At 39.5% G+C, this 17,321-nt stretch overlaps 1 protein-coding gene across 9 annotated transcripts in view; it reads right to left on the reverse strand.

Moving 5' to 3' along the window:
* LOC145978921 (calpain-A-like) overlaps positions 1-17,321 on the reverse strand; it is a 185,783-nt gene that overhangs the window by 66,676 nt on the left and 101,786 nt on the right. Inside the window, exon 1 of one of the 9 annotated variants that reach the window (XM_083111905.1) lies at positions 12,940-13,298. The exons of 7 other annotated variants lie outside the window; for them this stretch is intronic. In XM_083111905.1, coding sequence (XP_082968031.1) covers positions 12,940-12,975 — 36 coding nt within the window. In that variant the 5' untranslated portion in view covers positions 12,976-13,298. Of the gene's footprint in view, positions 1-8,312; positions 8,456-12,939; positions 13,299-17,321 lie in introns of those variants that run through there. One more of the 9 variants, XM_083111904.1, reaches the window with a different exon arrangement.

Here is a 17,321-nt window from a genome sequence, read left to right on the forward strand (position 1 = left end):
CAATTCGGATTTTCAGTAATCAAAATGCTCAGTGCAAGGGTTGCAACCTTATTAATTGCTTTTATGTCAATATATTTGTCTCCTAATGGAGATGAATTTGTAGTGAAAATATGTTTGTTCCTTGAGAGTGGCACCTTCTATGTTGACGGTATTTCTCGTATCCTCCCCATTTTTAGCCTAAGTTCTGAATTTCAGTCGTTGAACAAGAAAACTTAAGATATTTCATCATGACAGCAGAAAATATAATATCATTAACACATTTTCTATTCAAGGGTGGTGGTGTTTATTTAGTACCACTTTTCTGAAGTACAAAAAGCTACAATCTTTTGCCGCTCCCTGTTGTGATTTGGACAATTTAGAGTTATGGCACACTATCAGGTAGAAAGGAACTAAAAATAAAGACCCTTCAGCACCTCCTTGCAATGGTTGAAACATTAAAAACTGCCTTTTACGAACTTTACAAGCTTTGTGTTATTGAAATGTGCATATCCCTATCAACGGCTGTTTGCAGCAAATCAGGTGTTATCTTCGTAATCGAACTGGTAACGAGACGTTGAGCGAGTGCTCTATCTATCGTCTCCTTGAGAAAGAGCTTGCAAAATCTTTCGATTTAAACAAGGTCGTAGCTGCTCATGAAAATATACGTATCTTATCGTATTTCTTGATGTGGTTCATTTTCTCATTTTAGCAAAAAAAAAAAAAAAAAAAAGTACTCAAATTCTTTACATAGAAATAGCGTCCACTCAAAAATGCCTTTGGAAGAGACAATAGAATTATTGCATTTTACTTCACATGAAAGATCCGTGCCTAAAAGTACTTTTGTGTGTGATGGAACAAAATTAAGTTTTATCTTTGGATCTAACTGTAAAATATGTCACTTAAAAATATACCATAGAAAAGTTTGACGTAAATACCTTTTAGCTGGTATAAGTTAGCCCCCGAGAATTTGACTGAAAACTTTAGCCCCCCCCCCCCCCACTTATTTCAGGCTGGCGCCGTCACTGCGACTGAGTAATAATGAGTTGTTTCTGGGTAATGACAGATGATATGGGAAATCTCTTAGTGCAGTGGTTCCCAAACTTTTTTCATTTCATGGCGCCCGTAGTGTTTCCAGATTCTTCCGCGGTGCCCAAGTCAGAATGTAGGCCTATCTAACACTTGCAACGCTCAGTGTGGTTAGGTTGATTGCCTTGAGTTAAAAATAAAACACAGATTTCCAATTCAGAAACATTTTATGTGTAAAAAGGACTAAAACCATGTGCAGACTGTCATTTCAGTAAAAATATCGGAACATTTCACTTGCACCTGAAGCATATTTCTTCAATATGCAATTTGAGCAGGAAAAAGTAAATATATTTTGAGGGTGGTAACTGATGTATAGAAATAGGGAAATTATGAGAATTGTCATAGGTGTGGAATTTTTTATGAAACTCTTTCTAATTATGGTTGAATTTAATAAAAAACAATTAAAATTGTACAATTATCTCCCTCAATAAATGTGATGAAACTTTATATTCTGACTGAAATTTCCTTAATTAGACTTTGCATATGTATTTAATAGAAAATATCGGTTTCCGTAGTGTTTTAGGACTTCTTGTTAGTTGTTGAGCTTATTTTCTATTTCTATGAAATTTCTGAAAAATTCAACTTTTTTAATATTACCCTCCCTGGTGGACTGTAAGAATATCCCCCCACTTTTCTGAGAAGATTTTTCTAACTACGTTCCTAGTTTTAACCACTGTGTAATATTTTTTACTCCAACATCCTAGGCGTTTCTATTTTTACACAACACACAGTGGTGAAAAGTCCAACGCGTGGTTTGCCCTTCAACTAGATAATGAACTGATGTTCTTTTCCCTACTACAGGATAGGCCTACCATCTGCTGATTCCCTTATCAAAATGTCAATACTCTGCAAAAGAACACCCCTATCTGCTCAGCTGTTGTGCTTATTAGATAGCTCGTCTACAGACAGTTCATCATCATCCAAGTTTCCAACAGAAAATTTAGATAGGAATGAACTAATTTCGATTTCTGGAGGAGTATAAAATAATTGTGGATAAAATTACTTATTCGAAATGTGCCAGATCATTTCTAATTGCAGAATTTGACTACCATAGCCTTCAACTTGTGTCCCCAACCTCGAAGAATTACCGCAAGAGAAACTGATAAATATGTTATACAGTTTATGCAATTCCAAGACGTCCCTACTCCTGCGAAGAACAGCGCATGTCGCAGTTGACCCTACTCCTGCGAAGAACAGCGCATGTCACAGTTGACATCTTTTTGAACCTCTCGCTTTGTCTGGCAGAATCATAAACTCTAGGAATTTTAGGGTGTTGTAAGGATCCCACAACAAAGGCAGTATCCTCATAATTTAGTAAACAGGGCAGAAATATAGCGTTACCGATATATTTTATTTTTTTCTACATTTGACTGTGGAGTTGACAGTCAGGCAGAATAAATGCTGACCACAAGAGCGTACTTGAGAGATCCAGTTTTTCAATTCCCAGAACCAACGTGTCAGGGAAGGATTTCCGGAAACAAATAGCTTCGTTTCCAGGAAGAACGATGCTGTTTTTCATCACGCGTAAATTCCAAGCAAGATGGAGCATCAGAGTTCCCACAACCCATTTGAGAGCGTCGACCTGGTATTTGAAAGGGAGGTTATGATGAAATACGCCAGAACCATAATTAAACATCGACTCGTAGGAGGGAGAGGATGTAAGAGCCTTCCATGGGCTGCGTTCTGCTAAGCGAGGTTTTCTGACATGTTGAGTGTCTTTCACAGCATCATGCGGGCTACTAGACTAGCACTTTTTACATTACAAATTAGCCCTTTTCACAGATTATTCCAAATCTCCGGGCCATAAAACGTTAGCTAAGAGCAACAAAACAATAGTAATTCTTACTGGTAGCTGGGCATATCTAGGGGAAATTGCAAAGTGCATCATGCGATTATTTTTTAAGTGACCTGCATTAGTTACACATTTACATGTATTATTCGGGATCTCCTCAATAGTGTTCTGGTTAACCCTGTCGCCTTGTAATCTAGGGACTATTCCTTTTTAAACGGTTAAGTAATATAATGCATTTTATTTTGAAAATGCTTTTTCACATCTACGGCTTGATTTTCTTTGGATTGAAAGCGCTCTGCCACTTTCGACAATGGAAATCGATGAGAGAGTCCTTCAAAATCTCAAAACTTTCCTAACAAGGAAATACGGCGATGGCAAACTCTTATCTAACTAGTAATCACCGCCAACGCTGTCTCATGCCAACTTTTGGTTTTCCTAAGCTGCTTTGCTTTCGAGTGAGTAGGCATCGACATTCATAAAAAAAGGTAAAAGTGCTCCCCTGTGCATAGCACCACGCCATGAAGGCGTATAGGGGGTGTGGGGGTAACGCCCCACACTTTCTTGATCCGGTCGTGAGTGGGGGTGATGTGATCAGCATCACGCCCCTGACCGCCTTTACCCCCCAGGGTTTCCCCCAGGTACCCATATTATTCGACGCTGGGTGGGCGCCGGGGCCGCTTTCACCGTTAGAAAAGATCCCGGATTTGAACCGGCCGGGGATCGAACCCGGGACCTTGAGCATGGTAGTCAGACGCGTTACCGACTGAGCCACCGCGGCCATTCATCTCTCTCCAAATTTCAAAAGTTCGAGTTGTAATAGAATTACATTCTTGAGGATAAAACTTCCAATATTAGTTTTCAACAGAATATTGTGAATAAGATCAAATTAGATTTGGAAAAGGTTATAGAAAAATTACAAGGACATATAAGTATGTTGCTATGAATTGCGTCTACATGAAATGCGATACAAACATGTAAAAAAAAAATCAAAGAAAACTGGTTCAGCAGTAGTAAAGCCAATTGCAGTGTATATCTCAGGCATGCATGGCTAAACCAGAGTGAACTAGCAACATGATAAAAGACGATCTTACGAAGGACAAAGAAGCAGAACAACTCAACATTCTACGGGCTATATGGTAAGCACGCCATAGTAACACATATTTAGATTGATTGAGTTTATTTTACTTCGCTTTTCTGCCACCTTTGGCTAATCGCGAAGATGAGGAATAGCGATAGGATAGCATGAAAGGACAATCACAAACATCTAGGGACGCACAACACGAGCTCCACAGAGGATCGTAATGGCTGAGAATCCAGGCGCCAGAGCTCTCTAGTCTGCAAAATGCAGTCCAGGGTTGTACTGCGTGGAAGGGAAGTTGATATTTGGGTCACCCCTTACACCCCGCAGATATTTAGAGAACGGAATGGACCATGAGAGGAGAACATCCAAGCGGAAGGAGAAAAAGAGGAAGACGTAGGAAAACATGGCAGGAGATTGTAGAGGATTTGAGCGACTTAGGGATAAGAGGATAGAGACGTCAAGCTCAGGACCTGAAGCAATGGGTAGAATTGTGCAGAAGGTTCTAGTTCTGCATGGATCAGAGAATCACCAAGATGAATAATACTGATGGAGTGAGTTCATTTAATGCATCGTTGAGATTTTGCTAATCATTTATCGTGTCTTGTGGTATTTTATGTTGTCTCTTCAATGTCTGTTTCCTCATTTTGAGTACCTGTTTTCGGGTTTTTTTGAGGAGTGGACGATAAGTTGGTCCGATCAGTAGATTTTATGGAATGTAATATATTTCTCGAATGCATGAGTTAAAATTTTGGAGTGCCTCAGCACATGTGGCCATTTTGCAGGCTTCAGTATATGCCTTACCTGAGAGTTTAAAAACGGGTGTAAAAAGCCCCTTGAGAAAGGTTAAAAATGCAGGTTGTAAAGGGACCTGCACAGAACATACACAACACATTAAAAAGGAGAGGACACAAAAGTAAAAACATTTGTAGACACTCATCTCCAACATGGATGATAAATCGCTGGGAAGGTCTTCTTCTGGGGAAATTAAAATCTGCTCATTCAAGAAAGATGTGCCAAATACTTAAAACAACATCACAGGTTGAGCAGTACAACTGTACGTACATACCTTACAATAATACATTTTTCTATATCCTAACCTCTCCCTCTTCTATTAAGAGTCTCCTACCGTCACCTTTTCCTTTCCTCTGCTGAAAGCGTAGTCCTTGCAATCATCTATGAAGGTGGTTGTCATTCAATTTGTATTGAAAAAAAAAACTTTAGCATTCAATACCCAGAAATTTCAATATTTATCTGCTTTACAACTAATGAAGTTTTTTTTTTTCTCTTTTTAGAATTTTGATTCTAATGGGAAGCTTCGTTCACTAATAACACACTGTTTTAGAGACTAAAGGTTGCAGAAAATACACCCCTTTTAGCGTTAATCGATATTGATTCCAACTCTCAACCTTTTCTGCGCTACCTCACTTCACTATTTATAAGCGCGTGACGATCACAGGCGATAATTGGAACCTGCCGAAGTGGTGGAAATGTACCTCCGTAAAAAGATTCATTTCCGGATTCTGGCAAGGTCGAACCATAATACAATGAACTTTGATTTCGGCCTAAGTTGTAGCGTAAAGAGGCTCTGACGACTGGAGCACCTCTTCTATCATTCTTTGAATTAGGGTCGGTACATCCACATACCGCTCCAGACAATACATTGGCCAGCAATGTTTCTTCCGATATTGTTTAGTCGAATTGCTGAACAAAGTAGCTAGGTCACTTATGGTATAAAATCTCGAAGCATGGAAAATAACAGAACAGTACTGAAGAACGTTGCAATGATTCCCTTTATAATACGAATTTTCAGCCATTTTGAAACTTATATAACGTATTCGATAGATGCAGCTCAAGTCTTTTCCATTGTTAAGCTGCATTGCAACAATAGTCATTTCGTAAAAAGATAAAGGTAAAGTGTTCCCCCTGTGCATAGCACCACGCCATGAAGGCGTATAGGGGGTGTGAGGGTAACGCCCCACACTTTCTTGATCCGGTCGTGAGTGGGGGTGATGTGATCAGCATCACGCCCCTGACCGCCTTTACCCCCCAGGGTTTCCCCCAGGTACCCATGTTATTCGACGCTGGGTGGGCGCCGGGGCCGCTTCCACCGTTAGAAAAGTTCCCGGATTTGAACCGGCCGGGGATCGAACCCGGGACCTTGAGCATGGTAGTCAGACGCGTTACCGACTGAGCCACCGCGGCCACCCAATAGTCATTTCGTAGGTTTGTTTAACTTTTACTTACGAAGTAAGTTGAAGTAGTTATAGCATTTCAGAGTTCAAATCCCATTTGGCGAATACTATTATTTTTCTGTGATCTATTTTCTAGGTGCAATTACCGTTACAGTGAAGGCTGTAATCGAGTAGCTATAATGAACTAACAATTCTTTAACATCGTCCTCATAACATGTCTAGAATGAGATGCAAAATGGCTGGAAGAGTACGCAGCATATATTACAAGTGCCATCCCGGCAGCTGCAGAAATGGATGAGGAAATAAAGATTTTTGCGATCTATTTTTGAGCCCGTGATATCTGTGTATAGTCTCTATGTACGTCAATGGGTATTTAAGACAAACTAATTTCGGTCCTACATGATAATCTTCCTTTGCATTTTTTTCGAGATTTCTCGTTTTTCGATTTTATCTTTATTAGTCTCGTTCTCGAGACAGGTTTCGCCGTCTCTGTGACCGAACACATTGTGTTAGATCCACGATATCGCTATCGAAGGTAGCGGGTTCAAGTCCCGGTCTTGAATGATCTCTCTCTCATACATTTCAGTTCATCCTCATCGTCGCGATTAGCGAAAAGTGGCAGAAAGCGACGCAAAGACCATACATATTAAAGACTGGTCTTCAGTAAATATGGAACATTAAATAACTCAACATAGATGGTTTTTGAACTTTCGTATATGCCAAAATTCAAGTCCTAGCTCAATGCTGCACTTACACTTTTTGCCTTAGAATTCTTCGTCTGGAATTAAGACATGTGCTACCACGTCCTTTAGCGTTAGCAAATTGATCCGTCGCAAATGCCAATGGGATAATCTGGAGTTCCTTTAAGAATGGAACGACCTTGGATGTAGCTTTTGAAGCATTGCGACAATAGTACCTACATAATGATCGCTTAACAGCAATCTCTCTTGTAAAAGCAGCGCTATTCTTTAACTGCTCCATGACTAAGAAACGTTGGAGCTGAGGTTGCGGAACTAGCTTGCGTAATCGCTCGAGCACTAATCGATACCATATATCTTACTGGGCATGCCACAAGGGAATACCTTGTTTTTCGAAACATACCGACACGCCGATTTTGGCATTCTTCTTGCCCTTAATGTGTTCAGTTATGTCCTTAAAAATGTTTTCGTAGGCACCGGCATGCAACTAAGTGTTGTGTTTGCATATTTATCGACAGACCGTTCGATAGAGACTTTACTCAAACAGACACTTTCTGGTTGTTAAGAAAATCCGTATACCCCAGAATACATTTCAGTTTGCGAGTTATTGGTGTTTCTATCATTGACTTGCAGCAAATGAAAAAATCTTCAGTTTAAAGTGGACTGGTTCGAAAACCCTTGAGTACAAGGCGATAGTGTTAACCAACTAGAATTTGCCAAGTTTAAAATTTTATCAAGTTTCTCTTTAGTTCTAATACACGCTCCGCCCACTTAAGTACTCCGACTCACGATCTCGCCTCCGAAAGTTCCGGATTCAAATCCCGACCATTTCATAGTCTTCACATTCCATCATCATTCACTCTCGTCAATACAATGAACGTAAGGACTTGATGACGTTATTCTCGTTAGCATTAGTTATAATCTTCCAGTTATCATAAAATTGATTATTTGAATGCTGTACAGCCTGAATAAATTCTATTTGAATATTGAATTCAATTTTTATAGTATTCAAGTTGTCACAAGAAAAAAGCGATGTTAAACGGAGATACATATTTCTTTATCCATGAAAATATAATTGCAGCCGACTTACGAGGCGGAGCACACCGCGCTATGAAACCAGGTGTCCCGAGTTTGAATCCCGGCCTGAGCATGAGTGTTCTTTGCGAGTATCCCCTCATCAAATTCATCATACCATCACTCATCCTCGCGATGAACCAAAAGTGGCAGAAAAGCGAAGTAAATTAAACCAAATCAATAAATGATTATATTTCTTGCTATTACACTTCCTACGATATCGGACGAACACAACGCTTTCCAACAGACGAAAAAGCACTATAAGAGGAACTGTCAAGCATTCTCGTGCTATTTAGGGCTTACCGAGACAGTAACTATAACGAACTAAGCATGTTTAAACAGAAAAGCGAATTAGCATCACTAAAACTAAACGCCACGACAAGCAGAGCTTAAGAATGAGATCTGTGTACCTTGTGCTTCGCAGATAGAACCTGTGATAGAACCTTGAATATAGGCATCACCCAAAATCAGCAACGGTCGCTGTGCAGTGATATGACCCCGGCGACACTCACGATCTTTGTAGTACAACACGTCACGACGAAGCGAGATGAACAGCATCCCTCCGGCTGGAACCTGCGCGGAGCAGAATCCATGATGGCCGGAGACCGCATTACAGCTGCATTGGCAGCGATGTAAAGGTTAATGAGAAATTCAGAAAAGGTGTCGCCACCAGATAAACAATGAGTTATCTCTGTTATCGACGCACAAGTATGGTCTTTTAGCTGATTTCCCCTGCGTGCAGGATATTAGCCGCAAAAGCCATGGAAAAATACTAGTTCCAGCGTTGCACAACGTTGCGACTTTACGATCAGCTGATTCCTTCCCACTGTTCATTGATAAAAGTGACGAATGTAAAAGCTTCTCTCGTTACATTACATTCTTTGCGGTTGCTTAAAATCTTTGTCACACTACATGCTTTGCAGCTTGCATAAAATCTTCTCGTTACACTACATTCTTTGCAGCTTGCATAAAATCTTATCGTCAGATTACATTCTTTGCAGCTTGCATAAAATCTTATCGTCAGATTACATTCTTTGCAGCTTGCATAAAATCTTATCGTCAGATTACATTCTTTGCAGCTTGCATAAAATCTTATCGTCAGATTACATTCTTTGCAGCTTGCGTAAAATCTTATCGTTAGATTACATTCTTTGCAGCTTGCGTAAAATCTTATCGTTAGATTACATTCTTTGCAGCTTGCATAAAATATTATCGTTTAACTACATTATTTTCAGCTTGTGCAAAAGCTTATCGTTATATTACATCCCTTGCAGTTCGCGTAAAATCTTATCCTTACATTACATTCTTTGCAGGTTGCGTAAAAGCTAATCATTACTTTACATATTCGCAGATTGCATAAAAACGTAGCGTTTCATTACATTCATCATTAGATTCTTTGGAGCTTGTGTAAAAGTTAATCATTACGCTACAGTTTGCTTGCGTAAAACTTGTTTGATATGCAGTCTGTCAACTTGTCCTAGGGTTTCTTCAACAACAACTTTTCACTTTCCATATAACTTCTATAACAGAGTGCGAAATAAAGGGGGTGGGATTTGAGAAATGGCATCCCTTTGTAGAGAAAGTATCCTAACGTACCTTCTACCCACTCTTCGGCAATATACCGATCTACAACGCAAATTTTGTTTTAGGGATCTTTCACTCGTGACTCCCAGCACTATTTCTCGTGTGGTGCGTCACTCGAAGAAACCTCTCTCTGGCTTCTACGGCTATACAAATCCACATCATAGGTTCGAATCCTGTATAAAGCACGGATGTGTCGTTGTAATCAGGAATAAAAGTTTGTTTAAAATAAGCACAATATAGCTACTGGTGGTTAAACATTTCTGGAAACAGGCAACGAACATAACTTGACAATCAAAATGTTATTTTAGTAATTCTGAGCAGATCTGGCACATTTGAGTAGAAGCAAATAATTTATTTAAAATTACCAAGTTTAGTGAAAGCTACAATGCATTTTTTCATGATTACTAAAAACTCAACCAAACATTTTTGGTTAATGCAAAGAAATAGGTTTTTCGTGTGCATCTGTTTCTTCAGTTCATCGTTACTCACTGTTGCGATTTGCGATTCACCTTGATAAGAAGAAAAGTGACAAAATAACCAGAATGGACATAGAACAAATCAAGTTTTAGCTGGAGTGGGGGAATACACTGCACAAGATGGCAAAATACGATTTGGAAAGGTACTAAAAGTAGGCACTTGACAAAGCGATTTCTACCATTTTTCTTGGTTTCATAAATTTAAGAGTAAATTTTGCTGTATATCGTCGAGTTTCGATTTCAAGGGATTGTCTAAGAGCTAGTATTATCAGTCAGGTTCAAGGCTCAAATTACATCGAGCTGAATCGAGATCAATATCAAATGTATATCAGTATGGTTCATAGTCCTCAGTCACGCTGGCTGGACAAATATAGCTAGGAAAATTGCAAAGTGAATTATTGATTCGCGAACCACCAAACTGGAAAATTCTGGAAAGGTGAGAGTCGACAAACTCCAGCTGTCGGTGATCAATCAACCGCGATGCGTTCCCTTTCAGTGTTCAAAGAGTGCGATTTCCACAGATATTTCTCGATCCTCTACTTCCTCAGTTTCAGTATTAAAGCACCAGGATTTGCTTTTGTTCTTCCAAAACATCTCCGGAATAACTTGCTAAAAAAAGCTATAATACGATGGTTGTTATCTGGCAGTGAATCTAAATAGGTGACACTCCCCTGTAGCCCCCCTTCTGGCGACGTTCTTTCAAGGTGTGAGAGATTCCTGTACCATAATTGTTGCAGTCACGAATTGCGAAGGCTGTCATAGCTTTGGGCCTGATAACCCAGTATTTCTGCTTGCCAATTCCTTTCCAACCAGTAATGACCAAGTCACCTTGAGAACAATCATCACGTTTCGTTATCGATGATATTCTCTTTCCAAACTGACACGTGCAACACGGACACTGATGTTCTCGATGGCCAGTGCTATACTAATATATACTTACCTACCGTATATATATGTATATATATATACAGGGTGTCATTTTAATGGCGCCACGGACCACAAGGGTGTAACTTTAATGGCGCCACGGACCACAGGAACGTATAGACGACATCTAAACAACTTTTCTCAGTAACATTTTCCTCGTTGGTGTGTAGTTTCGGCACTACAGTCGTTCAAAAAAGCCCGTTTTACTACCCCTCTTACCCGCAAATATGCAAACCGCCACTTTTACGTACGCCACTGGCCTTTGGAATGATAAAACCCTAGAAGTTACCATCTTGCAATCTTGGTCCGGATTCGATTTTCATTAGTAGCTCAAACCTTTAATTGTGTTTACTAATACAGCCGGTACCAAAGTTCTGGAAGTCGTCTGGGCATTCGAGTTTGCGTTTGGCGCCACGGACAACCGCAGTCGTCAATATTTTTGCGTGTCTTGTTTCTCGCGACTCAAGGTGTGTACATGTGTTTGGAGAGATGCATATATCAATTTCAGTAATACCATAAGTGGCACGGGAAGCTTTCTCAATTGATGAGAACTTTAATTACACTAACTTCTACCCCAGTGCACTTTACGTGGAAACCATAAAATATCATTAAATCCCCGATCTATTTTTTGCTGCGAACCTTACTTCACTATGAGTAATAGAGGTAAACCGTACCATACGAAAGCATTTATTGCTTCTCATTCGCTAATAAAGAAAAGTTGGTGCCAGTCCCATATATTTTCTTTATTTCGAAAGTAACGTGACGATATGGTTTTATTAGATTGAATGTATGTTTTTACGTGGTGGGATAGAAAATTGGGGAAACAAGAGGGCGGTAGATGATAAAACCTATTATTATAACAAATTATCTAGAATCTAGTTTCGGTACACCCCTGTTCACATAAAGTGGCACATTTCATAAGGTTGGACAGTTGAAGTACGTACCACTTTATCTGAACAAGCGTGTACAACAATTATCCTTATGTATGCAATGCATGCAACCAACAACAAGCTTCCAGGTTGCCTAACTACAAGAGCTTAAACAAGGTTTATCATTAGTGACAATCGCTGCTGCCACTAACAATAAGATTACTACCATCGATAAAACGAAAACTGATTCAGCAATGAATCACAAATTTGCAGTGATTTACACATACCGTCTGTTCTGACTTGGAACAGCAATAGGGCTCTGATGACAAAGATCAGATATATCAATTCCAGTTCCACGCAAAATAGGTTCAAGCAATAGCTTTGTAAAATATGTCTCAATAAGTTATAATAAAAATATATAATTTCAATAAAACTTTTATAACGCCCTAATCTATTTCCCTTGCTTCCTCGTGCTCTTATTCCTGCATCTCAATAAGAAACTTAAGGCAATGAGCCAAATATATGTACAGCAAACACCAAACGTGGATCTAGTTCATCAAATTAAACATGACAGTCTACATCCTTGTAGGCAGGCAACACATATTACACTTCAAATAGACGGCACAGGATGGAGGAATAAAGTGCTGGAGAGGGAAGTATGAAATATTTTACTAGGGACAACGAAACCCGGGTATCTGATTCTTTGCCTGTATCTGAAATGAATTTTCTTTACGTGAATGGTACATTTATATACAATAATAGTAAAAAAAAACATGTCTTACATAATTTTGGAACTCGCGAGGGGGAATGTTTGCTGTAAGAAAATTCTGACCATGGTGCAAAGAGAAAATTTGTTCCAAACTTAGAGAGGCTATGAGTAAATTTCTCATCTACATATGTACACTTATTTCAAGATAATGCAGGCCTCCCCTATGGCGTAGTGATAACGTCGACGCCTTGTAATCAAGCGGTCCCGGGTTTGATACTCGGTCGACGCATATAGTGGTTCGGATCCCGATTAGCCTGTGCATAAACTGTACTTAAAAACAAACTTTAACTTCAAGGTACACACAAAAGCACACACATATTGTCCCCAACTTAAGATTCCGAATAGAGAACACATTAATAGTAAAAGGCATGCTTAGCTATAAATAAACCACTACATCAACATGCACAATACTCACATTGTAAACCGTGTGGTTTCCAACCGGGTATGGCATTTTTTATTTGCACTGTAGAAACTTTACAAGAGATTACTAAAAAGTAGGCACATGTTAAGAAGGCTCCTTGAAACAACGTAAAAGGGGGGGCAGGTGGCAGGGGCTACTCTAATGCACAGCCTGGCTTTCCTTCTAACCCATTTGTGGCAACCGCCGATATATCGCCGACTATCGTATTGTAGTTGTCCAAAATCCACATGATGTTCGCAAGATCTCTGAAGAGGAATGCATCACAAAACTAACACTGACAGTTACCCGCGTATATAAATGCACTTCCGTACGACATGCAACGACACAGCTCTCCCTATCCCAACGCGTGTTCCCCCTTTAGCACAGCGGGAGAAATTGGCGGCTCATATTGATCCAAAAACTCGCCGAAGACTCCACCCACCGAGCGCGCTTTTCGGACAAAACTTGCTCAAACAAAGGCTTCCACCAAGAAACTGAGCTTCGATGGGTAATAAGTGCCACGCACCCATGGGATCGCATTCTTTTCCCATTGAATAATGCTCGCCACGTGACAATGGCCGAGCCCTCGGAATATACAACAGAACTGCTCCAACTCACGATGAATGCTAAGTATGATACCGCATCCACACGCTAAGGACATAGCGCGTCGCCTCAACTACAAAACCCATACTTATAGTACAAGGTCTGTACTTCAAGCAGGCGCTCCCAAATCGCCACTGGGTCAATTTGAAAACTGCCGACTGAGCTTAACGGTTCGTATTTTTTTTCCTTCTGTTCCCATGTTGTCGCTTTTGGAGCTTTCAGACCGAAGCGATAAGTCTCTTGGAAACAAATCTTCACAAATAAATGCAACTTTTCGAACCGAAGCGACATGACAAGCTGAACCTGTCGCTTGTCGCTTGTGAATGCTCTTTTCAAACTGAAGCAACAAACTACAAGGGGGTTTCACACCGAAGCGACAAACTACAAGGGGGTTTCACACCGAAGCGACAAGGCCCCCCATCTAGTCTGTAGAAAAGAATTCACTGCGCATGCGCTACCAATAGATCGAGGCGAGACGATGCACGAGAAAACAGCACAGTACGAGCGACAAGCGACACGTGCAGCTTGTAACGCGGAAAAGGAACATTAAGCTGAGTCGCGGAGAAACGCGGCAACAGACGATAACCTGCAGACTTCTGGCACGGAAATTCCGCGCGGTTCCCTGTAGTGGGCGTTACACTATTTGATTTCAATAGACGCAGACAACAAAAGTTCTGTTCCCGCATTTCTCCGTTGTGGCGTTAAGCTTTAGCCAGTGGTGGAACGAACCGTGAATAATTGGGAAAAGATATTTCTGTGAATGAATCATTATTAATTTTATTGTAATGCTTCCTTCATCATTTCATTAAATAATTAAAGCCTTGTTTTTCTTTACAAATATATTCAATTTCTGTTTACATAAATTCGTATGTAGTAATCTATATACAAGGAGTTTCTCTTGCAAATATGATTGCGTTACATGTGCATGTGCTGCATTCTCGTGTGGAAAATGTGCATTATCCATTGCCTGTACTTCAAAATTAAGGTGCGGGTTATAATGGGTGTTCCGTATAAGACGCCGAATTAGAAAATTAAATAAAAATAGGGAAAATATCATGAAAATAGTTATATTTCACATATATGTAAGCAGTAACATCTCCCATGAAAGACAATGTCAGGCATGTCCACCCCTACTGAGTCTGCATGTTTTTATACGCTCAACAAAATTATTGATAACCCTCTCGCAGATGTCTGTCCCGATCCCTCCAATCACCCGTATGATTTCCGCCTTCAGTTCCAAAAGGGTTCGTGGTTTGTTGGCGTATCCCTGTGATTTCACAACCCCCCATAAGAAGAAATCACAGGGTGTAAGATCGCACTCCAACTGCCAAAACGCACACCAGACAGTCGTTCTCAGCGGATGAATGGATGGATTTCACGCTCCTGGATTATTCGAGGATTTTCGGAAGGAAACCACAACAAACGAGTCAAAACAATTGAGGCTACATTAATCGGCATGACAATTGATGCCAACATTGGTAAGAACAGGTCTGCCAACCTCGAAACAAAACAATAGCACTCGATTCAAATTCGGCGTCCTATACGGAACACCCTATATTTGTAAAATAAGAATACTGTAAGTTGTTTAATGTGTTTCTAACAACAACAAAAAAGTTATCTGAATGTAATCAAATGCCACAGGTCATGGGCAGAGAATGACCCTCGTCTGGCCCAAGAAGTGAAAGCGCTCCCACAAAACAAGGCCACCAGCTGCTTCACATGGGCTAAAGGCAAGGAAAGAGGAAGAAACTGTGCAGAAGAATTCAGTACATTTAGGATTGTTCCAACCCTGAATGGGTCTATTTCTGTATCAGGTATTAGGTAAAGCGACGATCTACTCATATAATTTTATGTGTCTCAGTAAGAATTCCAAAGCTCTTAATAATACAAAACGAATTGTAAAATGCAATGCAATAATATTGTAAGAACCTAAATAACCTTCTCAATATTGACAGTAATTGAATGGTTGAAAGATAAAATTTCAATTTGCACTAAGGAAAAAGATAAAGTCTTATCAATAAATTAGCTATTGACAAGTTTTCCGATGAACGTAAGATAAAAAAAGCTCCATTGTAAACAATACCTTTGGTATTATACCGTGTAGAAGTACATGAATGGTGAACCAAGTCGTTAAATATTCTATTGTTCTCAAGCTTCTGTTGCTAGCAGTGTTACAAGGAGGCTAAAGACACATTATTCTAAAACAACTGTTTTATTAGCTTACCAGCAAATATAATGAAATCTTGGTCACAACACATTTTCAGTCATTAATTTTAAATCTTTGTTCAAAAGTTTTATTTATAATACATAATTCCAAATGCATTAGTTACATGACTACGGGAAAGTTGCAGTGAAATTAAGTATTCTCACAAGCCATGACTTGATAAGGCCAGTTGGGTTGAATAGTGCAGACTTTGGGGAGAGGGGCAATTCACTCTGTCCCCTCCCCTAAAATTCTCAAGGGAAGACAAGAGTGTCATTCTGCTCTCCTCAGTATCCATTGTTTTCTTAACTTTTTTTGTTTGACGCTACGGAAATTAGTTTTATCCTGAAGTTTATGTCCTTCCCCTACTCAAATTAAATGAATCTCTGCGCAACTGAACATTGCTGCGAGATTCTACCATTCCGGGTTCAAGCCTCTGCTGGGCCACATTTTCCACTTTCAATCACCATTTTGACTTGCCACGATTTCTAGTATCAAATACCCAGGAAAAGTGCACCGACGATAATCATGGATCAAAGTATACAACAAAAACGTTCATCGCGATTCGATCCCAGGACACGCTGTGCATTTCGCTAGCGAGAAACGAGATCGGTCAGCAAAGTCTGATGTAGTTCCTTCCAGTCCTGCATTAGCAGATTGAGGCAATTTCACGTAATGTCTTGAATAATGAATGAACGAGAGCGAAGATCTGGCATTTTTCCATAAAGAAAGTGGAAATTCGTAGGCGAACTGGTTTGTTAATTCAACGAAGTACTGCTTTGTCAGACACTCGCAAGAGAAGAAAAACAAACTGATTCACGAAAGAACTGCCTTTGCTGGAACATTAGTTCTTTGAAGACAGATTTCCTCGGATAGAACTTTTAACCCACGCAAACGCATATTTTTTACTTATTTTAATTCGCTTAGTGACCTCACTTCACCTCTTAAATGACCTTGAAATTAAACAAGATTCTTGTTTAGTTGTGTAATCCAAGAAAACAAGAATACAATCACCTATCACAATAGTTAATAAATGACTAACTTATCCTGCTTAAACTGTCATGTGCACATGTCACAAAGCGCAATTCTCGATGTGCAAGCACAATATATAATCCGCAGCACTTCCATTAGTAAATACTATTTTACCAAATATAGTAAATATAATTATTTCATTAAATCGAATTAATTATAGATTTAAGTCTTATGTCCGGCAGAGCTACCACCTTTCTTTTTATTCTCCCAAGTTCCAGATCGGCATCATCGTGTATAACAACGATATTATCTAGCGAAAATTTGTAAAGTTTCGTATTTTTGCGACACGAAAGGCTTAGAAATTGAAATAACTATAGAGATTACAGAAAATATTTGTTTTGAATTCGGATTTTTAAGTTTCTATGAGAACGAGAATGAATTTGCAAATAATGAAGTGAATAAAGAACAGTATGTATTCTTGACACACGCTTAATTCGATGCAAACGATGGCAAAATTTAAGAAGTCTAAAATCATAAATTTGCAGTAAATTTTTCAGATTTAGACTAAAGTACCTTTTCCACAACTTTCCTTTTCGATTGTGTTTTCTTAGGATTGTCT

Source organism: Lepisma saccharinum, chromosome 25 (assembly GCF_977018435.1).
Source record: "Lepisma saccharinum chromosome 25, izLepSacc3.1, whole genome shotgun sequence".
In the NCBI taxonomy this organism is placed as follows: Eukaryota; Metazoa; Arthropoda; class Insecta; order Zygentoma; family Lepismatidae; genus Lepisma; species Lepisma saccharinum.